The 25,397-nt window shown below is 39.4% G+C and overlaps 1 protein-coding gene across 1 annotated transcript in view; it reads right to left on the bottom strand.

Moving 5' to 3' along the window:
- Window positions 1-177: 177 nt before the first annotated feature.
- acsm3 (acyl-CoA synthetase medium chain family member 3) overlaps window positions 178-25,397 on the bottom strand; it is a 41,729-nt gene continuing 16,509 nt past the window's right edge. Inside the window, exons 5-14 of the mRNA XM_052021194.1 lie at window positions 24,053-24,196; window positions 22,101-22,257; window positions 20,846-20,925; window positions 17,290-17,413; window positions 9,197-9,277; window positions 7,911-8,012; window positions 5,077-5,204; window positions 3,503-3,602; window positions 1,968-2,087; window positions 178-1,527 (exon numbers count right to left, since the gene is read on the bottom strand). Coding sequence (XP_051877154.1) covers window positions 1,435-1,527; window positions 1,968-2,087; window positions 3,503-3,602; window positions 5,077-5,204; window positions 7,911-8,012; window positions 9,197-9,277; window positions 17,290-17,413; window positions 20,846-20,925; window positions 22,101-22,257; window positions 24,053-24,196 — 1,129 coding nt within the window. The 3' untranslated portion in view covers window positions 178-1,434. The remainder of the gene's footprint in view (window positions 1,528-1,967; window positions 2,088-3,502; window positions 3,603-5,076; window positions 5,205-7,910; window positions 8,013-9,196; window positions 9,278-17,289; window positions 17,414-20,845; window positions 20,926-22,100; window positions 22,258-24,052; window positions 24,197-25,397) is intronic.

Raw genomic sequence — 25,397 nt, forward strand, 5'->3', positions numbered from 1 at the left:
GCATACCTACTTTTTCTTTCACAAAGCAGACTCCCAGTTATCTTCTCAAGACTAAGAGGGGAATCATTCTTTTGATACCTGGACAATTGGCTCTTATACAATGTTAAGTTTGTTGCTGATTTATTTTGTTGCTTATCAGTGAATATTGCAGCAATTGATTACAATTTGCTTTGCCACTTTACAAGGCATTGAGATTCAACAACATTGTGGAACAGGGATCATGTGTTGGTTTGACTGGGTAGAGGTGGTAGGGTTGCTGCCTTGATATGTACTGCTGAACCACTTTAGGGTTTTATGGCAATTGAGAACCTTGAGGCTATGCATTAGGAGTACCTATCAGCCAGCTTGCAGTCCATTTGTCAAAGAGTCTGCATTTTCCACTGGCCTCATTAGCCACTTCAGAACCCACAAAACTAGAGAGTAAGCAAATCATCCTTGATACCAAGGGACTACCTAAGAGGAATACTGGCTCACAAAATGCTAGATATATGGGAATCAATTTCACAATTTGCCATGGGTTTTAGAATGGGCTCTGCCTAGGTAACTAGTTAAGTACTAATAAGCATTACAGTACCATATTTTTCCTGAGTTTATGTAAATACATTTCTAGTGCAAGATAGTTGGAGAAAACTTGTTTGCTTTAGCTTTTCAAACCACATCTGATCTCTATCCTTGGCTGTAGATTATTTGGCCAAATAATGATACGCAGGCTAATGTGGCTTAAATGTGAATGGAATTGTACTTTTCTCACCCCTGTTAAACTAGAATCTATTTGTGTAGTGGCTGCTACCGCAGAATGAACACGACGTGAGTTGTAGAGTTTCAAAACAGAACTGGTTTATTTTCCCACCTTGCGCGGGCCTTTTAAGGGAGACTGTTCCCACCCAATGCAATCGGCAATGATGTATATGCTACATCATCAAGTCTTTCCCGCGTGCGGGTTCTCCCTGTCGCTCGGGGAAGATGAAGGCCCGCCGCCATCTAGGGCCTCGCTTCTCTGACGCTGTGCGACCCGACTGCTGAGCCGGTTCGCTTACCCGGACGGTGAGTCGCTACATTTGCAGCATTTCAGATAATTTATCAAAGCTAGACAAATAATACTTAAAGGAAAATCATGATTCTATCTTTCAGTTGGATTTAGTAAAGCCAAGGTATTCTTTCTTAGATTGCATAGATCACTTCATGAGCGATTCAGTATTTTGGACTTCGGGTACTAGAAACATGGCCCACTATTTGAAATATGTGATGTCTTATACTGCAGTAAGTATGCAATATCACTTCAGACACAAGTAATGGTAACAGGACACCTAAAATGTTATGACTCCTTTTGGATAAACTGGTGCCTTGTAACAGTACAGGACAAAAATTTGCTAACATACAATTTATAACTTGTTCAAATCAGTTTAATATAAAAGCACATTGCACAAAAATGATTTAAATCTTAGTGTTTTCCCATTCTTTCTTTCGTAACTCAATTCTTTTGATTTTCCCACTAATGGTCGTGGGCAGCTGCTTCACAAATTCAATCTGTGAAGAAAAAGAAGTTTGTCAATGTTTAGTACTTTTTAAACCAAGAAATTGGTGAATTGAAATTCTGGCACACATTTAAGGTTATTCTGAAAATGTGATTATTTTGAATAAAGCAAATCCACCAATTTTCCTTCATTAACTTGCACAATTTCTAATGCAGCATGTATATGTGTCCCTCCCAGTAATTTAAGAAATCATTCAAATGAAATGTTCCAAGGGAACCCCAGATATTTTGTAGAAGATGGATTTGTGAGGTGGACATCATGTGCATTATGAGCATTTTAATACCTGAAAATGATTGCATCCAAAAACTAATCTACAATAAAAGTACACTATCACAATAACCTGTCTAGATGACTAGCCTTGAGAATTGCACATCAGCTATTATTAAAGCTGCCTTTGCTAAAATAGAAAGTCAATAAGAGAAGAATACAGACCTTCCTTGGGTACTTGTATGGTGCTGTGGTTTTTTTAACATGTTCCTGTAATTCTTTAATTAACTTGTCAGGATCGTGAGAGGTAAAATTAGGAGTTAGAATGACAAATGCCTTCACAACCTTAAAAGAAGAGAAGTTCTTTTTAAAAACATTAAAAATGTAATGGTCTTTTCAAGCATAGTTTTGGAAATTAAACAGATGTACCAATGAAATGTATTCTTTGTATCTGATTTTTACAGTAGTTGTATTTATTAAAGGAGATGGAATGCAAGCTAATGGGTTTTTAATTACTCCAAAAATAGAACTGTCTGCCTGAAACACTATTAGGCATTTAGACAGACCTGAACAGGCAGGAAATAGATGTGTAGTTTAAATTGGCATCATGGTTAGCATAGACATTGTGGGCTGAAGGGCCTGTTCCTGTGCTGTTCTATGTAAATTGAGATTATACCCTCAACTTGTAGACTGCCCCGTGAGAAGAAATATCCTCTCAACATCTACCCTGTTCAACCACCATGGAATCTTATGTCTGAATAAACTCATTGTTCTAAACACCAACAGGCAGTGGCTCAACCTCTCTTTTTAAGACAACTGTTTAATTCCAGGAATCAATCCAATGAATCTTTAAATATCCACCAATACTCCAGGGGGTAGTCTCAAGTTGTCCTGTACTGTTGCAGCCAAACTTCCCCACATTTCTACTCCATCCCCTTCTTAGTAAATGCCAACATTCCATTTACTTTCATTACTTGCTGTATGTGCTTGCATGCTTTGTGTTCTGCAGCATTTGGTAGTCTTTCTCCATTCAAACAATATTTCTATTTAATCTCCATTCCCCCACATTCTTCAATTGTCAAATTTTTGCCACTCAGTCTTTCTATATCTGTTTGCAGTGCCCTAGTTGTGTCCTCAGAACATACTTTCCCACCTATATTTGTATTATCTTCAAATGCAGCTACAACAGAGTTGAGTTTATCATATGCACAGGTGCAATGAAAAATTTACAGTATACATGGTTCCTTCATCACAGTGAATGATGTTGATCGTAAATAGCTGATACTTCAGCTATGATCCCTGTGGCATCCATTAGTTGCAGCTTTGCAACTAGAAAATGACTCATTTATCTGCACTCTGGTTTCTGTTGGATAACCAATCCTCAAGTCAGGCTAATATATTATCCCCAATGAGCTCCTATCTTGTGCAATAACCTTCTATGTGACACCTTACTGAAACCAAAATCTTTACTCCATCCCCTGGTGGAATATTGGTTTTCCTTTTATCAATCCTGCTTGTTACATCCTCCAAAAAAAACCTCCAATAAATTTAACATACACTATTTCCTTTTCATAAAACCATGTCAACTTTGCATAGTTGCATTATAATTTTATAAAAATCCTGCTAGCACATCCTTAATAGATTTCAGCATTTTCCTATTTGTTAGATGCAAGACCTGCAAATGGTCACTGAAGCATCTCAAAATAAAATTTATTAAATGATGAGCTGTTGATTAAACTTGTGTAGATTTCAAAACATACCTCTCCTCTTGTGGGATCAGGACTGCCAACCACAGCAGACTCTGCCACTGCTGGATGTTCAATTAATGCATTTTCTACTTCAAATGGTCCAATGCGGTATCTTAAGTTTAACAAATAATATTTTCATTAAGGAATCACATTTCTTTAATTATTCACAATTTATAATGTGTTGTTTTTTTTCCCTAACCATTTATATAGTACTTTGTTTTTAGAAAAAAGGATTTCTCTGGGTATTCTATACTTCCTCTAACTGAAAGGATAGACAGATGATTTGTTCCCAATCCCCTGTACTGCCACTCTTGAACATGTAGTTGCTTTCTTTGCAGCAGTGGTCTCTTCCAGGAACTTGGAAGCTGCAAAACATCTACTGGAGATTTAATCTTCAGCACTACATTACCAAATTAACAAAATATCTTTAACTTTTATTTCTGATCTAAATTTGATTTAATGATTATAAAACTGACCACCAATGATCATCATTCCAGGGGCTTTGTTATTTTATAGTACTTTTTTTTACATATTTTGCTATCTAATGAGAAAATCACATCCACTTTCCAGTTGCAATAGCTCCAGCTTAGCTATTCCAATGAATAGTAACTACAGCTGCCTACATATTGAATTCTCAACTCACTTAGTTGAAGAAACTATTTTCAGTCATTTATTTCCTCTCTCCCTTTCCACAAATATATAAAATGTATGACTAGTCATTTTATTGATCTGACCAAGTAACTCTTAAGAGAAACAAGGGTAATCAATTTTCTATTACAAAATGGTTGACAAGTCTGCAAATACATAAACTAAGATCTTTGGTTAGTGCAATTAATCTTGTTTGGAACTTGGTTGGTTGATTTTGTAATGAAAATTTTTGAAACATTTTAGCATATCTATAGAACTCTGGTTAGGCCACATTTAGAGTATTGTGTGCAATTCTGGTCACCTCACTATAGGAAGGATGTTGAGGCTTTAGAGAGGGTGCAGAGGGTTACTAGGATTCTGCCTGGATTAGAGGGCATGTGCTATCAGGAGAGGCTGGACAAACTTGGGCTCTTTGGAGCGGCGGAGGCTAAGGGGTGATCTGTTGGAGGTGTATAAAATTATGAGGGGCACAGATAGGGTGGACAAGCAATATCTTTTTCCCATTATTGAGCGATCCAATACCAGAGGGCATACATTTAAGGTGAGAGGGGGTAGGTTCAGAACAGACGTGAGGGGTATGTTTTTTACTGAGAGAGTGGTGGATGCCTGGAATGCGTTGTCTGATGGGGTGGTGGAGGCAAACTCATTGGGGGCTTTCAAGAAGGGCTTAGATGGGCACATGAATGAGAGGAAAATAGAGGGATACGGGCATTCTGTAAGCAGGAGAGAATAGCTATGTTGGCACAACATTGTGGGCCGAAGGGCCTGTTCTGTGCTGTACTGTTCTATGTTCTAATATTTTGTAGAGTAACAAATGCCTTCTCTTTGCATTGCCTTCTGGATTCTCTTGCATTGTAATGCACAATGCAACTGTCAAATCTTTTAAGTGCACAACTGTGAAGCTGAGTAAATAGGATCAGATAATTAAATAATTGTACCCAGATGATAAAATTATATCATCTGCTCTTCCCATAAACCAGATGTATCCATCTTCATCCACTTGACCACGGTCTCCAGTCAGATAATAGTCTCCTCGCAGGGTTGCAGCAGTTTGTTTTGGCTGATCCTAGCAACATATACAAAAAATAGCTCAAAGGTTCAAGAGTAATTCAATATATATTCACTTTTTAAATGTCCCTTTGATATTACCCTTTATTCTAAATATAGGGTAATTATAACTTTAGGGGAAAACACATGTATAAGAGGGTTGTGAGTGGATATTGGAAAACAGACTTGAAATACTGAATACATTTAAGTTTAAATAAAGTTTAGTACCCAATGAATATCTCAAAACTATTATTCACCACAATGTCCTTATCGTTGTCCTTTAGGAAATACTGGTTAAAACTGAATGTAAAAAAAACTGAGCTTATACTCCCTTCATGATGTTATTCAAGGCATAGAGTTTGAACATACTCCTGGACTTATAAGGCACAGACTATATGAGTTCACTTTGTCAAGTATTTGGAGTCTGAACAATATTAAAACCTATAGGAGATTCAGAAGAATGTTCTGGTGTTATTGTAGGTAATAAGGATAGTGTAAGAGTACAAATAGTCTGATATAAAATGCTAAGTTTTCAAATTAATACAATATGCACCTAAAGCTGTATTCAGAAAGAAGATGTGTGGCAGCATACTTTAAAACTGTGTATGAAGCAGTGCTATGGCTGGTACTATCAAAGGCATAGCCCTCTGCAAGTGCACTGGCAAATAAATATGCTGTTGTTGTCCCCCTCAGAGTCGGTACGAAGGTAGTACTATTGTGCCCAGCATTGTCGGAGGGCTCAGAGAAAACTGTATGCATGTTGTATGTTAGAATATTTCTAGAGTAATGGGAGAGGTTACTGGGTTAACTACGGATCATATTATTGCAAATGAACGCACAATTAGTTATATAATAGAAGATTGCCAATTCTGTGATGGGGAAACCAAAGCTATTGGACGAATAAATGAGTTCAGCAGTTGCTAAGAAGATCTGGTAGTTTCCTCTCATCTGCCTTCAAATAAACCACATCACAAAACAGGGTACTCTGAGTGTTAAATGGCTAATTACATTCTCTAACAAAAACTATCAGAAATGGATCTTTTCTCGTAATTATAGATTTGGCTTAGGACATATAGTGCCTGATCCGCAGCTCTGCAAACAGCACCACCATTTTTTAAAAAACATGCAGATGTCTCTGATTCATCTGAATGACATTCATGATGTTGCATTCTCTTCAGATGCAAAGTGGGAGCCATGTATGATTTTGGTGGCAGGGTGAGGAGAATCAGCCTAAACAAAAAAAATGGTTAATTGTCAATTTAAACCAACACAGTGAGGCAGCTGCCCACTGGAGAACTTTATATCACTTTGCTGGCTATGGGTAATCCATTTTAAAAACACGTTAAGTTTTCAACCCAAAGAAGGGAAGCTTAAACTACATATTTTTATGGCTCAATAAAATTAGTTGTGGATATATTATGATCTTCAGGTACTGTATTGCTTTAGTTGTAGAAATGTAGTTTTAATTTTCGATGATATTTCCCACACAAGTCTTCAAATGCCTAAAAGTCTTGATTTAGAGCACTTAACTAGTTTGAATGTGACAAATTCTTTGAACTCCCCACCCCCCCCCCCCCCCATAAATCCTACAATTCTAAAGTACTAATGTAATAAAAAAAAGTCTGTCTTTATAGAACATCTCATATTTTGTCGGGAAAGCTTGGTTCGAACATACACTGCTGGAAAGGACTCATTGGCAATAATTCATAAGACTGAATTTTAAGAATTCCTAATTACATTTTTAAGTAACAGTCAATTAGCTTAGCGAGATGGTAGTCAAAAAATGAGGTACAGATGTTGGTTCATATGTAATAATCCAAAGGAAAATTAATTATATAAGAAAATTTTGCAGGCAATGAGATAGTCAAAGCAATCAAAGTTAATTTTATGACCATGCCTGATATATTAACTCTCCAGAAGTATGGCAAATGCCAGTAAGCATTTTGTGCATATCCAGTCACTTAATTATACTGTACATTATTTTTGTGCTTGAAATCATGAAATTGCACTCCTTCATTATTCCATGCCGTGCCTGTTTACTATTGTTTTAATGTATGGTAGAGGTAGATTATCCCACTATGTCTGTTGCATTCAAATTCAAAGTTACATTCACTGCAACCTCCAACCCATTTTTGATAGTTCATCTGGGCACTTAATGTCCTAAAATATGTCCCTTTTCCCTTGTGCAATTGTTCCACATATAGAACATGGATCTGACATCATTATTTCCAAACATGGGCAAGTACCTTTCAGTTCCCTGGAACACCAACAACCTTCCCCTTTAAATCTTGCCATCTACAAAAAGTTTCTACTCAAAAAGGAAGTTGGTCATATTTTTAAATATTAAACTGGTGGTAAAAGTTCTGCTGAGGTCACCACATGGTTGGGCGTGTGCTAAATACGACCTCATTCTTGACTAACCGGTGACCCAACAGAAAAATTATATACTACTATGTCAGGGAAGGTAGGTTGGCTTGTTGATAGTCTTAGGTCTGTCAGTTCAATGTAAATTGGAATGGGCTACTTTCCTAGACTTAAGAATCCCAAGTTGAGCGAGTTGGATAAATGTCAAGATAGTTCCACTGCATAATTCGCTATTATTTAAGCAGCTTCACTAAATCAAAACATTGCATTCATCAATCAATAACAAGTATGGTACAGTAAATAATAACATTGGGATGATTTGGAAAGATTTAAACTCATTCTTGGAATAGGATTACCGTACAATGTATCTAGAAAAAAGACTGAAGGGTCTAACAGACTTCATGTGTATGGCAATTTCGCCTTCAACTCCAGGAGGAAGCACATTACAATTCTCATCTATAACCTGAAACAAAAATAACAAAAATTCTGTGATTGGTGCAGAAATAACCACTTGTGGGACTTCCAATAAAATATCATCAGTTTGATCTTCTAATAGTTCAAATGTTACATAAAACATTGCAGTGTTACAACATGTCTTGACCATTACTTTTCCAGTGAATCCAGACATAAATTATAAAAATACAATTTACCTTGGCCTTTTTACCCACTTTCTGCCATCTGTCAGGTTCTGCTGGTAGATTTGGCACCTTGTGGAATTACACTAGTTTCAAGTTAATTTGGATTCAAATGGCAACAAGGCACTGTGCTCTGATAATGCAAAATGGGTCCCCAACTGTCTGGGGTGCACCATCTTCCTCATCTCAATCCGAGGTAAATTCAGGTTCGAATATATTGTGAACATGGCGTGTCCTCTCCTCCCCAAGGGTATTGTATTCACCAGTCAAGACAAGTTGAAACTGGTCCTATAGTCACTTTTATCACTGCACCTGTTGTTTAAACCAAAGTTTACCTGGAATATACCAAGTAAAATGTTTCTAGAAGCAGAATTAGCAGCAACTTTCAAAGCAAAAAATGAATAAGTAATTAAACAAAACTGCGGGACTACAGAGAAAGAACAGGAGAGTATAATGATTCTACCAAAGAGCAGGATGGCTCAAATAGCTTTGTTTTGTGGTATATCATTCTACGATTCTAAGAAGGGATATTAATATTAATCAAATTGATCAATTCTTCCTTCCTATTTTGCTCCTTTACCTCTCCTTGTCACAATGGGCAATTTTGCATGCATTGGGCCATTAGCTGATTGGAGTGAGGTAGGAGATGCTTCAGGCATTACAGTTCGGTCTAATCTTACCCATACATGCTAGTGTCATACACACTCTCATCACGTGCCCTGATTCTTGTTTCCTTGTTCAGGTTAAACTATATTCTCTTTAACTGCCTCTAAGCAACAGATAAAGTCATACAAGATAGTCATATAAAAAGAGTCATACAACACAAACGGGTCCTTAAGCCCATCGTATCTGTGCTGACTATCTGTAAGGAAATATGAGGAAAGAGATTTAAATTTAGCAAGCTAAAAATCTGTTTCAATACCATTTAAAGCTTCGAGGAAAAAAAGCCACTGCAGATTAGACTTTGAATCTAAAATGATAATTCAAGAAACATTTAAAACACAGTGTTTACCTGTACATTAAATGCTGGCGATGGCTTCCCCATTGAACCAGGTTTAATTTTCATCCCTTTGAAAGTAGCACAGATCAAGACCTATAATGAAATGGAACAAAAACATTATCACAGTGTTAACAATCCAAAATATGAATAAGAATAAAATGAACACAAGGAACCGTGACCTTAGCTGTCAGTGGAAGGTTTTTCATTGACCCCAAAAAACTATTATCTTTGCTTACTGTGTTTCAAATGTTGACAGATGACAATCAATCTGCAATAGCTCCAATCAGACTCTAGGATTTGTATAAAAATATTACATTTGAGGGATATACTGCTTACTTCTACAGAATAAAACTACCCATAAATTGATGCTAAATGGTCACAAAGTTTTTACAGCCTGGGTGGAGGTTATTAGGCCTGTCTACATCAGGTCTATAGAAGGGCAGTCCAGCCAAATCCACTCCCCCATCATCTTCCCAAAGAACTGGGAATTCTTTCCTATCAGATATTGTATTTGTTCAGCTCCCTCTTGAATACCACAAATGAATATGACTTCACTACCAACTGCATTCCTGATCCTAATCATTCACCATGTAATATATCTGTATGAACATACTGCTGGTGAATTCACATCATTTATCCCTACACAAGTCCTAAATTACACACTATGTATCAGTATGTCCCTTTTTGGAAAAAATTAGAGATACAACTTTAAATATTTTTCTGCACAAAAGTAAATTATTAAGAACAGTTTACACTTAAGCACGAGGGAACCATCTTATCTCTTATTCTCTCTTTGCTCTATTCCAAAAGTGAGAACAGATATACCTCAAAATAAAAACACAAACTTGTTTGATTTTCACAGCACAATAGGTTGTTCCAGCATTAATAGAAGCCCATATCAAAATATACATTGTTAAAAAGCAGTTTTAGCCAACCATAGCAGGAAATCCTCAGAGCATAGAATTAGTCTTCTAAGGGGGTTAGAGTTACAGTTCTACATAATAATTTAGTAACCAAGGCTGAATGGTCTTCAAATATTGGGTTTTTGAATCCATGCAAGAAAGATTGCTAATTTCCATGCTACCTCTAATTTTCAATTGTTTTAAAAGCAATGGTTGAAGCAACCAATTAGGAAGCCAGAGGATATGTTGACAGTTATTACTGCAGGACTTGAGTACAAGAGTAGAAGTGTATAGTGCTCCAGTGGGACTGGAATATTGCATAGAGGTCCATTTTCCCTACCTAAGGAAGGATATACTTGCAAAAGAGTGAATGCATCAAAAATTCACCAGATTGTTTTTCAGGTTCATTATAAGTGGAGAGATTAAGCAAACTGGGCCTACACTGACTTGAGTTTAGAAGAATAAGAGGCAATCACATTAAAACATACAGCATTCTTTCAGGACTTGACAAGGTAGATGTCAGTTTTCCCTGCTTGTGTGCCTAGAACCAGTGGGCACTGTGTCAAAATAGGGGGTCAGCAATTTAGGACAGATGAGAAGAAATGTCTTCACCCAGAGGTAGTGAACCTATGGAATTTTCTACCCAAGAGGAATGAGGAGGCTCAATCACCTAGTATATTCAAGGCATAGATCAACAGATTTTTAGGTATTCAGGAAATCAAGGCTCATGTGACCAGTGCTCAAAGTGGCACTGAGGTAAAGGATCAGTCCAGATCTCATTGAATGGTGCTGCAGACACAAGGGGCCGATGGTCTACTCCTGGTCTTTTGTAATGATACAAGGAACAAACATTTTCAGAACACGCATACATTTTGAAATGGAGTATTATACAGTATGCTCCATCTGCACTCTCCCTCATGGTTCTTTATTTCAAGTTGGGTTCTGGAGAAGGAGGATAAGGGGCATCTGCTACTTACCTGCATTTGTTTTCTGTGTTTAAATATATTTTAATGTGGGGCATGCAGAGGTTTAGATGGGCAACAAACTTTATTCACCTTGATAAAGTGAATTCTGAGAAATTTAAAGTCAAGCCTTATCTCTGTAGCCTTAGTCAGGCTGTCAAGTCATTGGGAAGTATGAAGATCAGGAGTTCAATGTTAGGCAGCCATGTCACGCAGATAGAGGGATTTTCGGGAGAATCACATGATAAATGGAGTGTTTAAGGTAATGGGAGGAATATTAAGTGAGGAAGACTGGAAAAGCCCAGAGAAGTGAGGGCTAATCTATCCTTGTTAGGAGACGGATGCGGCAGTGTAGAAAAGATAATCTTTAGGATGTTCACTCTGGTGGAAATAAGAGGTTGTTCAAAAGAACACCAGAATTATAAAGTGTAGAGGTGCCAATGGCATGAATTCCAGGTGTAAAATAGGCAGAAAGCAAGCAGATATGAAAGTGGAAGTAGGAATTTTTTTTAAGTAGAGGACATGGAGTTGGAAACACAGGTTGTAGTTGAAATGGATTCTGAGACTGAATACCAATTAGCTTCAGACTGAGATTCTCAGGATACCGGAACAGAGGTATGGCATCAGTCTTCCCAATTGTTAGCTTGGAGAAATACAAGATGTCATGGAAACAGAATGGCATCACAGATGCAGTGGAGAAGTTGAAGAAATTGATAAAAAGACAGAGGAAGTTGTCATCAATGTAAATGTGAAAATTGAACCTATGTTTCAGGTAATGTTAACTGTGGCACCATGTAGGTGAGGAACAGAATGAATCCAAGCATATATCTTGCAAAGTTTGGTGATCATCATAAAGTGTGAGAAAAGTCATTTGAGTATGACTGGATAGTTAAAAGTGTGGGTAATCCCACTGAGATGGAAGATTATTGCAAAAGGATTGTGGAGTGACCTATGCTAAAGACTGCAGAGAAGTCCAAATGGATAAGGGGTGGATACGTTATGGACACAATCTCAAAACTGCTGTTCACAGTTTTCACTATTTAGTCTATTTCAGTGCTGTGGCACGTTAGGAAATTCAATTGAAGTTGTTAAGAACATAAGAAATAGGCGCAGGAATAGGCCATCTGGCCTGTCAAGCCTGCTCTGTCATTCAATAAGACCATGGCTGATTTGGCCGTGGACTCAGATCCACCTACCTGCCTTTTCCCCATAACCTTTTTCCCCATAACCCTTAATTCCCCTACTAAGCAAAAATCTATCTGTGTCTTAAATATATTTAATGAGGTCGCCTCTACTGCTTCCCTGGGCAGAGAATTCCACAGATTCACTACTCTCTGGGAAAAGCAGTTTCTCCTCATCTCCGTCCTAAATCTATTCCCCTGAATCTTGAGGCTATGTCCCTTAGTTCTTGTCTCACCAACCAGTGGAAACAACCTTCCTGCCTCGATCTTATCTACCTCTTTCATAATTTTATATCTTTCTGTTAAGATCCCCTCTCATTCTTCTGAATTCCAGTGAGTATAGACCCAGACAACTCAATCGTTCCTCACAGGCTAACCCCCTCATCTCCGGAATCAACCTGGTGAACCTCCTCTGCACCGCCTCTAAAGCCAGTATATCTTTCAAGTAAGAAGACCAGAACTGCACACAGTACTCCAGGTGCGGCCTCACCAGTACCCTGTACAGTTGCAGCATAACCTCCCCGCTCTTAAATTCAATCCCTCGAGCAATGAAGGCCAACATTCCATTTGCTTCCTTGATGACCTGTCGCACCTGCAAACCAACTTTTTGCAATTCATGCATAAAATCACTTCCAAGTCCCTCTACACAACAACATACTGCAATCTTTCACCATTTAGATAATAATCTGGTCTTCTATTTTTCTTTCCAAAGTGGATAACCTCACATTTACCAACGTTGTACTCTATCTGCCAGACCCTTGTCCACTCACTTAACCTATCTATATCTCTCTGTTGACCCTTGGCATCCTCTGCGCAATTTGCTTTTCCACTCAATTTAGTGTCATCAGCAAACTTAGATACGCCACACTTGGTCCCCTCTTCCAAATCATTAATGTACACCATGAACAGTTGTGGGCCCATCGCAGACCCCTGCTGCACCCTGCTCACCACTGATTGCCAACCAGAGAAACACCCATTTATCCCAACTCTATGCCTTCTGTTGGTTAACCAATCCTCTATCCATGCTAATACATTATCCCCAACTCTATGCATCCTTATCTTATGGATAAGTCTTTTATGCAGCACCTTATCAAACGCCTTCTGGAAATCCAAGTATAGAACATCCACCTGTTCCCCTCCATCCACTGTGTTCCTCAAAGAACTCCAGTAAGTTTGTCAAATAGGACTTGCCCTTCCTGAATCCATGCTGTGTCTGCCTGATGGAACCACTTCTATCCAGATGTCTCACTATTTCTTCCTTAATGACAGCTTTGAGCATTTTCCAGACTACAGACGTTAAGCTAGCTGGCCTATAGTTACCTGTGTTTTGCCTACATCCTTTTTTAAACAGTGATGTGACATTTGCTGTCTTCCAATCCACCGAGACCTGCCAGAGTCCAGAGAATTTTGGTAAATTATCACAAACGCCTCTACTATAACTTCCCCCATTTCTTTCATTACCCTGGGATGCATCCCATCAGGGCCAGGGGACTTGTCTACCTTTAGGCCCACTAGTTTGCTCATCACTACCTCTTTAGTGACAGCTATTGTATCGAGGTCCTCACCTCCCATCGCATCCATAACATCTCTCTTTGGCATGTTAGACTTGTCCTCCACCGTGAAGACCAACACAAAATAGTCATTCAAGGCCTTGGCCATTTCCACATTACCCAATATTAATTCCCCCTTCTCCTCTTCCAAGGGACCTACTGTATGTTCACTTTAGCCACCCTTTTCTGCTTTATGTAATTATTAAAAACTTTTATCTGTTTTTATATTCTGTGCTAGTTTACTTTCATGATCTATATTCCTTATTGCTTGCTTAGTGTCTTGCTGCTTTTTAAAATTTTCCCAGTCTTCCAGTTTGCCACTACCCTTGGTGACTTTGTATACATGAGCTTTTAGGTTGATGCCTTCTTTTATTTCCTTAGTTATCCAAGGCTGGCTCTCCCCACCCTTACTGTCCTTGCTTTTAACTGGAATATACTTTTGTTGAGCACCGTGAAAAATTTCATTGAAAGTCTTCAACTGTTCCTCAACTGTCCCACCATCTAGCCTGCGTTTCCAGTCTATGTTAGCCAACTCCTCCCTCGTCCCGTTATAGACTCCCTTGTTTAGGCATAATACACTGGTTTTAGATCGAACAATTGCACCTTCCATTTGTATGAGAAATTTAATCATACTATGATCACTCTTTGCAAGAGGATTCCTAACTACAAGATCATTAATTTTACCTGTCTCATTGCACAGGACCAGATCTAAGATAGCATTTTCTCTCATAGGTTCATAACCATGCTGTTCAAGAAAGCTATCACAGGTGCATTCTATGAAGTCCTCCTCAAGACTGCCTTGACCAATTTGATTCACCCAATCTACGTGGAAGTTAAAGTCCCCCATGACAACTGCCGTTCCATTCTTACATGCATCAAATATTTCTTGCTTTATTGCCTGTGCCACCGTAATGTTATTATTCGGTGGCCTGCAGACATCTCCCACCAGTGATTTTTTCCCTTTACTATTCCTAATCTCTACCCAGATGGACTCAACATTCTGCTCGCTAGATCTTATATCGTCTCTCCCTATCGCCTTGATCCCATTCTTAATTAGGAGTGCTACCCCACCTCCCTTACCTTCCTGCATGTCCTTCCGTATTACCTGATACCCTTGGGTATTTTATTCCCACTCATCTCCACCCTGCAACCATGTTTCTGTAATGGCCACTGAATCATACCCCTTTGTACTGATTTGTGCCACAAGTTCGCTGACCTTGTTTCAAATACTACGAGCATTCAGATAAAGTGCCCTTGCACTCATTGTCCTTTTAGAATCGAGTAACCTTTGAGTCCTTAGCATTTGACTTTTCTGTACTCCACTCTTACTTTTCTCTTTCATAACTTTTGCTCTGGTCTCTGCTTTGCTTCCCTCTGTCTCTCTGCATGGATTCCCATTCCCCTGCCATATTAGTTTAAACCCGCCCCAACAGCACTAGCAAACAATCCCTCCAGGACACTGATTCCAGTCCTGCCTGCCCAGGTGGAGACCATCTGGTTTGTACTGGTCCCACCTCCCCAGAACCGGTTCCAATGCCCCAGGAATCTGAAACCCTCCCTCCTGCACCACTGCTCAAGCCACATGTTCATCCTAACTATGCTGCTATTCCTACTCTGACTAGCACATGGCACAGGTAATAATCCTGAGATTATTACCTTTGAGGTCCTACTTTTTAAATCTATCTCCGAGCTCCCTAAATTTGGCTTGTAGAACTTCATCCCACTTCTTTCCTGTATCGTTGGTACCTACATGCACCATGACAGCTGGCTATTCACTCTACCCTTCCAGAATGCCTTGCGGCCTCTCTGAAACATCCCTGACGCTTGCACCTAGGAGGCAACACACCAACCAGGAGTCGCGTTTACAGCCACAGAAGCTCTTGTCTATCCCTCTTACCATGGAACCCCCTACCACTAGAGCTCTGCCACTCTTTCTCCTGCCCTCCTGTGCAGCAGAGCCACTCACGGTGCCATGATCCTGGCTACTGCTGCCTTCCCCTGATGAGCCATCTCCCCCAACAGTATCCAAAGCAGTCTATGTTTTGGAGGGAGATGACCGCAGGGGACTCCTGCACTACCTTCCTGCTACTGTTCTGCCTGTTGGTCACCCATTCCCTGTCTTTTCCTAGGCCTTTAAACTGCGGTGTGACTAACCCACTAAACGTGCTACCCACAACATTCTCAGCATCACAGATGCTCCAAAGTGAATCCATGCACAGCCCCAGTGCCGTCATGCGGTCTGTCAGGAGCTACAGCTGGAAACACACTTCCTGCACACGTCGTCATCAAGGACACTGGCAGCCACCCTGAGTTCCCACATTGCACAGGAGGAGCATGGTGGGGATCTTAGCTCACTTGCCATGACTAAAAAGGTTCGAGGGAAAATAAAGAGACAGAAAAAAATGAATAAGAACCTACCCTCACCTTACCTTAGTGTTGCTCCCCCTCCTCACTGAAGCCCGGTAGTCACAGGTTGGTATTCACGCTCAAAATGGTTGCTCCGCTTGACCCTAACTTTTTATTAGCTGCTGGTAATTAGCTTATTAGCCAATCACCTATTAACTAACAATTAGCTGACTTACCTCTCAAATTCCTGCAAGTGAAACTCACAAGCAAGCAAGAAGACTCACTTCTTCTCAAATCTCCCGCTCTTGCTCAAAGTTGCCAACTCCTTAGCCTCCACCTCTTCTCGCTGAAACCTTTTGAGCCAAAGCCTCAGCTCGCCCACTCTAACACTGGCCCACTCCAAAATGGCCACGCCACTTGACCCTTACTTCTTTTTATTGGCTGCAGTTAAAGAGCCAATGAGCCAACCAACTATTAACAACTTGCAAACGTGCCTCTTTTAGACTCCTGCAAGGTGAAACTCCCAAGCACAAGACAGAGACTCACCTTTTACCAAATCTCCCACTCCAAATCTCGCTCCAAGTCCCGACTCCTACAAGGTGTAACTCACAAGCACACAGACTCACCTCTTTTCAAATCTCCCGCTCCAAATCTCGCTCCAATTCCTGATTCCTGCAAGGTAAAACTCACAAGCGCAAGTACAGAGACACAGAGTTAAGATGGACTGGGATTTGATGAAAACAACACATTGCAAGGACAGAAAAGACAAGTGTTTTTTTTTGGAGGGGCAGAGTGCAGTAATAATGGTGGATTTGAAATTGAAGGGAATCTAGATATATTTGGGGATGGTTGGTTTGTCAAGGAATGGAGGAAAACAGCAAAGGCATATGAACTTATGACTTTGACCTTAATGCCAATTAAATCATCAGCTCCTCACATTTGTTTAAAGAAAAGTTGGACGGCTGCAGGTGAGGAGGATTGAAAGCCATGGCTGGTACTTAAAAAGCGAGAAGTTATATTTACAGGATGGTCATATGTTAGATGCTGTTTGCTATGACTAAATAACTGCCATCCCAGGTTGCATAGCTCACCCCTTCATTCCAAAGGTGACTGGATTCTTTATCTTAAAAAATACAAAACCTGTTCTTCAAGTTAAGCACTTACAGTTTCTGTCTGACCATATCCTTCATAGATGTCCAAGCCAGTCTGTTTTTTCCAGCTATCCATCACCTCTCGGTTAATGGGTTCACCAGCACTCACACAGTGCTGGAGATTCTTGAATTTGTACCTAAATTTAAAAAAATAGTCAGGCCAAGTAGTGCAGAGTTTTTAAACATCAGTCTTGTTGCTTCTTTAGATTAGTTCTGAATATACCATGTAAGGCAAATATAATAAATTCATTTTTTTTCTTTCCTGTACATTACGAACATTAAGGTAGCTATAATCTGCATTAAACAATACATTTATTGTCTGGTTAACAAACATAGACTAAAAACTGATCAAAGTTTCTATCCCAGCCTGTCATGAGGAACCACAGGATTTTTGAAAAATTTTAAAAACTGACTGGGAGTCGAAGAAGTTGCCAAAGGAGTCATTCTTACACAGGCACAAACAAAAACCCAGGGATTCAAATTATTCATCTACTTGCATGGGTATGACTGTCCACAGAACTTGAGTTTTCCTTAGAATAAGAACTTTTCATGGTGCTGAAAATCTTTCCTCCTCAAAACAACTTCTGTGAAAATTGATGACAAGGACTATTTGAATCAAGCAATTCATGGACATATATTGGATTATTTGAAACAAATGATACTTTCAAGAGGGAGGCATTGTGTCAATCAGTTGTCTATTAATTGATTTTTGTATTGTAAAAAAGGTGTTTTGGGGAAAAATTTTGCAGTTTGCAAGGGAAGTGCAGATAGGGGTGATCACCTGTACAGATGATAACTATCTCCTCCAAATGACATAAAGGTAAGTTGAGTTCAGAGTCAGAGTTCAATAAAAAAGACTTGTACACTACAGTTGCAGTGAAGAATTAAAACTGTGCAAGATTGTTAGAGCATGAAAGCTCTATCAGTGCATGGTATGTTGCAGTATTTTATATCACATAATTCTTTTGTATTAATATTTCATGTTATATTTTTAGTAATGCTTTACCTGATTTTAATAAATTTTAAGAATGGTTCTGGAATACACTACTTTTATGAGTCTTTACTAGTTTTAACCTAGCCAGGTAGGTTCAGGCTGAACTCAGAATAGGTGAGATTGGTTTCCACTCTGACTCCTCTCTTTTCATTTCTCCATTACCTCAGGGTTACTAGCACTCAAACAGTTATTTGAATTTATAATTAAATTTTAAGAAGTCAGGCCAAGTGATGCAAAGTTTTTAACATCTGTTTTATTGGCTGCTAGATTAAGATTGGAATATACCATGCAATGGAAGTTCACTTCTTTTTAGTATATTACAAACATTTAGATCCCGAGGAGGGTAGATGGCATTTATGCTTTAATATTAAGGATCACTGTGATCGACAATGTGTGGAGCCAAAGGAGATGGGTGAGGTCTTAAATGAATATTTCTCATCTACATATACTGTGGAGAAGGCAATGGAAGCTAAGGAATTAAGTGAAATGAATAGTGATGTCTTGGAACATATCCATGTTACGAAATGGGATATTAAGGTGGATAAATCCACAAGGTATCCTAGGACATTGTGGAAAGCTGGGGAAGAAATTGCAGGGGCCCTGGAAGAGATATTTGCATCTCCTTTAACCACAGGTGAGATACTGGAAGACTGGAGGGTGGCAAATGTTGTGCCTTTAGTTAAGAAGGGCAGCAGGGATAAACCAGGGAACTACAAGCCTTTGACAACATCCCTCATGGTAGGCTAGTCCAGAAGATTAGATCACATGGGATCCATGGCGAGTTAGCCAATCGGATACAAAATTGGCTTGGTGGTAGGGTGGTAGTGGAAGGTGGTTTTTCAGATTGGAGGCCTGTGTCCAGTGGTGTGCTGCAGGGGTCACTGCAGATCCACTGTTGTTTGTTATCTATGTTATTAATGATTTGGATGAGAATGTAGTTGGCATGGTTAGTAAGTTTGTGGATGACACAAAAATTGGTGGTATAGTGGACAGTGAAGCAGGTTATCAAAAGTTACAATGGGATCTAGATCAACTGGGGAAGTGGACAAAGAATGGCAGACGGAATTTAACTCAGACAAGTGTGAAGTGTTGCACTTTGGTAAGTTAAACCAGGGTAGGATTTGCACAGTTTGTGGTAGTGTCCTGGAAAGTGTTGTAGAACAGAGATACCTAGAGGTACAGGTACATAGTTCCCTGAAAGTGGAAACATGGGTAAACAAGGTGGTGAAGAAGGAATTCAGCATGCTTGTCTTCAGTAGTCAGGGCATTGAGTACAGGAGACACAAGAGAAGCTGGACAGATGACAGATGCTAGGACTTTCTTCCCTGGAGCATAGGAAGCTGATAGAGATATATAAAATCACAAGGAACATAGATAGGTGAATGGTCACATTCTTTCTCCCAGGGTAGAGAAGTCTAAAACTAGAAGGCATAGGTTTAAGATGAGAGGGGAAAGATTTAAAGGAACCTGAGGGTCAACTTTTTCCACACAGAAGGTGGTGGGTAAATGGAACGAGTGGCTAGAGGAAGCTGTAGAGGCAGGTACAATTACAACATTTAAAAGACATTTGGACAGGTACATGGATAGGAAAGGTTTTCCGGGATATGGACCAAATGTGGGCAAAGGGAACTAGGTCAGGTAGACAACTTGGTCAGCAGGATGATGTGGGCTGAAGGGCATGTTTTCATGCTGTATAACTCTGTGATTCTTTGGAAATACCAGTTACAGATTTCATAAAAATGTGAGCATCCAAGTTCATAGTGTATAAAATTCAAGCATCTGGAATATCTGTTCATATGACAGAAATTTAGATTGCCAAAATGACCAAAAGGAGATTAGTATTTTTGTTTATTTTAGATACACTGTACTATTTGAGTCCTTTCCCACATCCTTAACTAAATTATTTTGTATGGCTTCAGTAGAGCAAAGGCAATGAATGTGCTAGAAATAAAAAAAATACTAGAAATATTTAGCATCTATGCACAGAAAAGAACAGAATTAATGTTTCAGGATGAAGATTTTGTATCTCATACTTCCAGCATTTTTAAAAAATTTCTCTCTCCTCTTCTTCCTCCGTTTATACCTCCTCCAGAGAGATCTGCAGCCTTTAAAAAGCCTTCTGCACTTTCTCCCAGTCAACAACAATCTGCGTCATATATTTTCTCTTGGTATCCATCTTATCCCAGACATTCCTTTATTTCCTCCATCCCTTCCCCTTCTCTGCAACTTAAAATGTGTCTGTTTCATAAATGTACCCATTTCTGATAGAAGATTTTCAATCTGAAACGTTAGCTCTGTTTTCCTCTCAATGGATGCTGCCTAGCTTGCTGAGTATTTCCAGCATTTTGTGTTTCTATTTCTGATTTCAACATCTGCAGATTTTTTGCTTGATTTTCAAAGAATGCACTAGAATTGTTTCTTATAACATTAGCTTTAGGTCAATTATTTATTTGTGTGAATCTTCATCTTAAAGAAAACAAAATTATTGGCAACAATGTAGCAATTGCTTAAAAAAGGAACATTATGCTGAAACAGGAGAGAAAATAAGCAAAACAAAAATCTTGAAGTACAGTACTTGCTGACATCACTCTGTACAAGCATTCGGTATGCAGTAGGTGGAGAACAGAAGGTCGTTATTGGATACTTAGATAAAGTCTAGGAAAGGAACATTTAAGAAAAAATTATCATCCAGAACAAACAGCAAAAATAAAACACTTGTAGAAAATCAGTCTTCAAGGAACAGTTTGCCTTGGGCTAGACTGTTCATGAAACTACAAATAAATAGGTGAATTATTCTTGCCTGTGAACATTTTAAAAACATACTTTATTTTAATTATTAAAAAATTCCAAATGAAAGTCTCACATCATTGTACCAGAATTGTTACTCTTGACTTGGAAAGGCCTTGTTCCTGAATTCCATGCCTATGACATCATACATGGACAGCACATGAATATTTGATACAATGGAGTCGGTTGCAGTGAGGATACATCTCATTCAGCCATGTTAAAACTCAGTTGTAAGAGAAGGTAAAATAATTTTGAAAATACATTCTCAGAAGGAACGAAAGTAATTTCACAAAAATAAAAATAAAGACAATGTACTGCTCCCTTCGACTTGCTTGCTTAGAAACTGGGTTTCATTATTTGTGATGCACTAACCTATTGTTGTACTTAGTACTAATGCTGATTTGTTTTGCCTGCAAATAAATAGGGAAATTGAACAAAAAGACATTTGAAACAATGCTTGGTGGTTTACAACGATGTGCTTAAGCAGGGCATCACACCCACCGTCCTAAACATTCATATTCTCCACCACAGGTGCACCTTAGCTGCAGGGTAAACCATCTACAAAATGCACTACAGTTACCTGCATAGAATAGTCTGATAACACCTCCCAAATTTGCAACCTCTATCACCAAGAAGGGCAAGAGCAACAGGTGCATGGGAACACCACCACCACTGCAGGTTCCATCCAAGTTACATCCATTTTGACTTGGAAACATATTGCTGTTACTTTATCATTGCTGGAAATCTGACAAAGGTGATGTGGTGTACTTGGGATAAGACGGAATGCATAGCAACATCATAACTTTGAGCAAGAAAAACTAATGCAGTCAATCATGCACACTGTATACACAGTGCACAAAGGAATACTTGCTTTGGATGTGGATGGAAAACCGACAGATTTGGATTAGCCAATAGATTTACTTGAGCAATGATCCACACCTCTAGTGAAGATTATTCTAACATTTAATTATTCTATCAATACACTTTCCCCAAAGGTAAAGGAACTGGCAGGATTGTATATACAAGAAACAGTAGCTGCTTACTTCCAATACTTGTTCTGGATTAAACCGACGCATGTTCTGGACAAAAACACAAGATCCCTGAATCCATGGTGAAAAGACACTGCTCCATGCAGACTTAGCCCAGCCAGTATCCGAGGTATTCCACATCACATCTGAAGGAGTGAGATCCAACCAGTACCTGGTAGAGGGCATTACTGTAATCAACCTTCTGCCACTTGATTGTAATGAAAAGTATTTTGGAAACCTAGCTAATGATGCAAATCAAAGACCCCACCCACCCAGGACATTCTCTCTTCTCTCCTCTTCCATCGGGTAGAAGATACAGGAGCCTGAGGACATGTACCACCAGACTTAAGGACAGCTTCTACCCCACAGTGATAAGACTATTGAACAGTTCCCTTATACAATGAAATGGACTATGACCTATGACCTCATGACCTCACGATCTACCTTGTTGTGACCTTGCACCTTATTGCACTGCACTTTCTCTGTAGCTGTGACACTTTGTACTGTTATTGTTTTTTTTTACTTGTACTACATCAATGCACTCCGTACTAACTTAATGTAACTGCACTGTGTAATGAATTGACCTGTAAGATTGGTTTGTAAGACAAGTTTTTCACTGTACCTCGGTACAAGTGACAATAATAAACCAATACCAAATCATTTCCTTTTGTTTAAGGCAAAACAAAATTAATTTCAACTGAAATATATGAAATCACAGTGTTGAACTATAATGACCAGGAAGATTTCAGATTCAATTCTTGAGTAGCAATTTTGATATTAGGGACATTGTGGTCACTGCATGGGTGGGGAATGAGAAAAAGAGTGAGATAAAAGGATTAAAGAAAAATTAATCTGAAGTGAATAAGTGTTTCCTCTTCTGGTCAGCATCCTTAAACTCTGCCAAAATGTGCATAGGTGGATGCCAGGTAAGGATAGGCTCAGATTTGACTATAGTGGGTTTTATAATTAAATAGTCACAGTCACTTTCTTGAATCTTGCAAGAAAAGTCACTTGCTTTATCAGGTGCAGTCATCATCATGGTCCCATAAGTGGCCTTACAATAACTATCTTAGGGTGTATATTTTGCAAACAGCAGCTCTCAGGTTGCTCAGTGAAGATGATATAAGAATGGGTGGTTCTAGCGTTGCCAGCAATATCTCTCAAGGGTGCTGTGGAACCAAGAAGAGCATTCCTGCTCTTCCTGGCTCCGCATCAAGGTAAATCAAAAATAACTGTATCTGTTCGTTGGCAGCTCTGAGTCAAGTTGAAGCAAATGATGGAAAACAAAGCAGTGCAGCCCTGTCATTTACTCTGATCAGTGCTGCCTAATTTCAGCAATTTGTTTTTCAATAAGTCTTAGGATTTGTGGTAATATATGCAAGGCCTGGAGATCAATTTAGGAATGCCTGGGATGCTTGATTGTTGTCTAAGGATAATATGATACTGGGTTAATTTTCAAGGGTCCCGAGGGATAGAACATTGCTTAGCAACACAAGATTTTCCTCCCCTATTAACCACTCAGTTGATGGGCATAAAAGGAACCAGTTTCTCCCCTACTAAATGAACACCTGACACTGCACTGTTTGGAACGCAGGATCTAATCTGATAACAACACATTGTAAAGTTACAATATGGCATATTCTCAGGCTCACTTCTTTGCAAATGCTTATAAAAGGTTTCTAGATATGATGTGAGCAGGCTGTCTCACTGTGTGGTAGCATGTCAACAGGAAGATAAGACACGCATGTCATTCACAGAAACAAATGAGACAAGGCAGGGATTATAAGAAAAAGAGATAGTGAACCCATTATTTGCTGCAACAAAACATTTAAAATTAATAATTTAGGCTTAAGCTTTAATAATACTCTAACTTTTTTTAAACAAAATAATTCTTAGCTTTCAGATTTTACATCACTTAATTATTAATATATACTCCACATGAATAGTACACAAATTGGATTTCTGACCTTCCATTCACTGTCAGGCCTATTCCATAACTGCAATGGGTGTGAAGAGCCATCTTGGGAGCACCTGTGGTTCCGCTGGTAAAGAAAATGGCCAATGGATCGAAACTCTTGGTCTTTGCGCATTTGTGATCCGATGATGCATTTCTTAAGAGAGAGAATTAAGACTCTTGTCAAATTTGTAACTTTTTATTTCAAACAAAAATTGGACAATGAGATACTTTCAATTTTTAAACAATTACAGCTTTGGTTATAAAGTGCATCTGTGTGGATTAGGAATTGGCTTGCCTGTAGAAAGCAGAGGGTTGTGGTGGAAGGAGTGCCCTCGGATTGGAGGGCAGTGACTAGTGGTGTCCCGCAGGGATCGGTTCTAGGACCTCTACTTTTTGTGATATTTATAGATGACTTAGATGAAGGGGTGGAAGGCTGGGTTAGTAAGTTTGCAGTCGACACTAAGATCAGCGGTGTTGTGAATAGTGTGGAGGGCTGTCAGAACTTACAGAGGGATATTGATAGGATGCAGAGCTGGGCTGACAAGTGGCAGATGGAGTTCAATCCGGAGAAGTGTGAGGTGGTACACTTTGGAAGGACAAACTCCAGGGCAGAGTACAGGGTAATGGCAAGGTACTTGGCAGTGTAGAGGAGCAGAGGGATCTGGGGGTTCATATTCACAGTTCAGAGCAGTTAAGAAGGCCTATGGGATGTTAGCTTTCATAAGTCGTGGGATTGAGTTTAAGAACCGCGAAGTGATGATGCAGCTTTACAAAACTCTAGTTAGACCACACTTAGAGTACTGTGTTCAGTTTTGGTCGCCGAATTATAGGAAGGATGTGGAGGCGTTGGAGAGGGTGCAGAGGAGATTTACCAGGATGCTGCCCGGATTAGAGCGTATGGAATATGAGGAGAGGCTTAAGGTGCTAGGGCTTTATTCACTGGAAAGGAGGAGGATGAGGGGAGACATGTTAGGGGTATATAAAATATTGAGAGGAATAGATAGAGTAGACAGCCAGCACCTCCTTCCCAGGGCACCAATGCTCAAGACGAGAGGGCATGGTTTTAAGGTTATGGGTGGGAGGTTCAGGGGAGATGTCAGGGGGAGGTTTTTCACCCAGAGAGTGGTTGGTGCATGGAATGCACTGCCTGGGGTGGTGGTGGAGGCAGATACATTGGACAGGTTCAAGAGTTTGTTGGATAGGCACATGGAGGAATGTGAGATGGAGAGATATGCGGGTGGAAAGGTTTAGATAGTGTGAGGGTGGTTTGATGGACAGCACAACATGGTGGGCTGAAGGGCCTGTTTTGTGCTGTATGGTTCTATGGTTTAAAATAATCAAATGTCCCTATGCTC

Source organism: Pristis pectinata, chromosome 8 (genome assembly GCF_009764475.1).
Source record: "Pristis pectinata isolate sPriPec2 chromosome 8, sPriPec2.1.pri, whole genome shotgun sequence".
NCBI classification, from domain to species: domain Eukaryota; kingdom Metazoa; phylum Chordata; class Chondrichthyes; order Rhinopristiformes; family Pristidae; genus Pristis; species Pristis pectinata.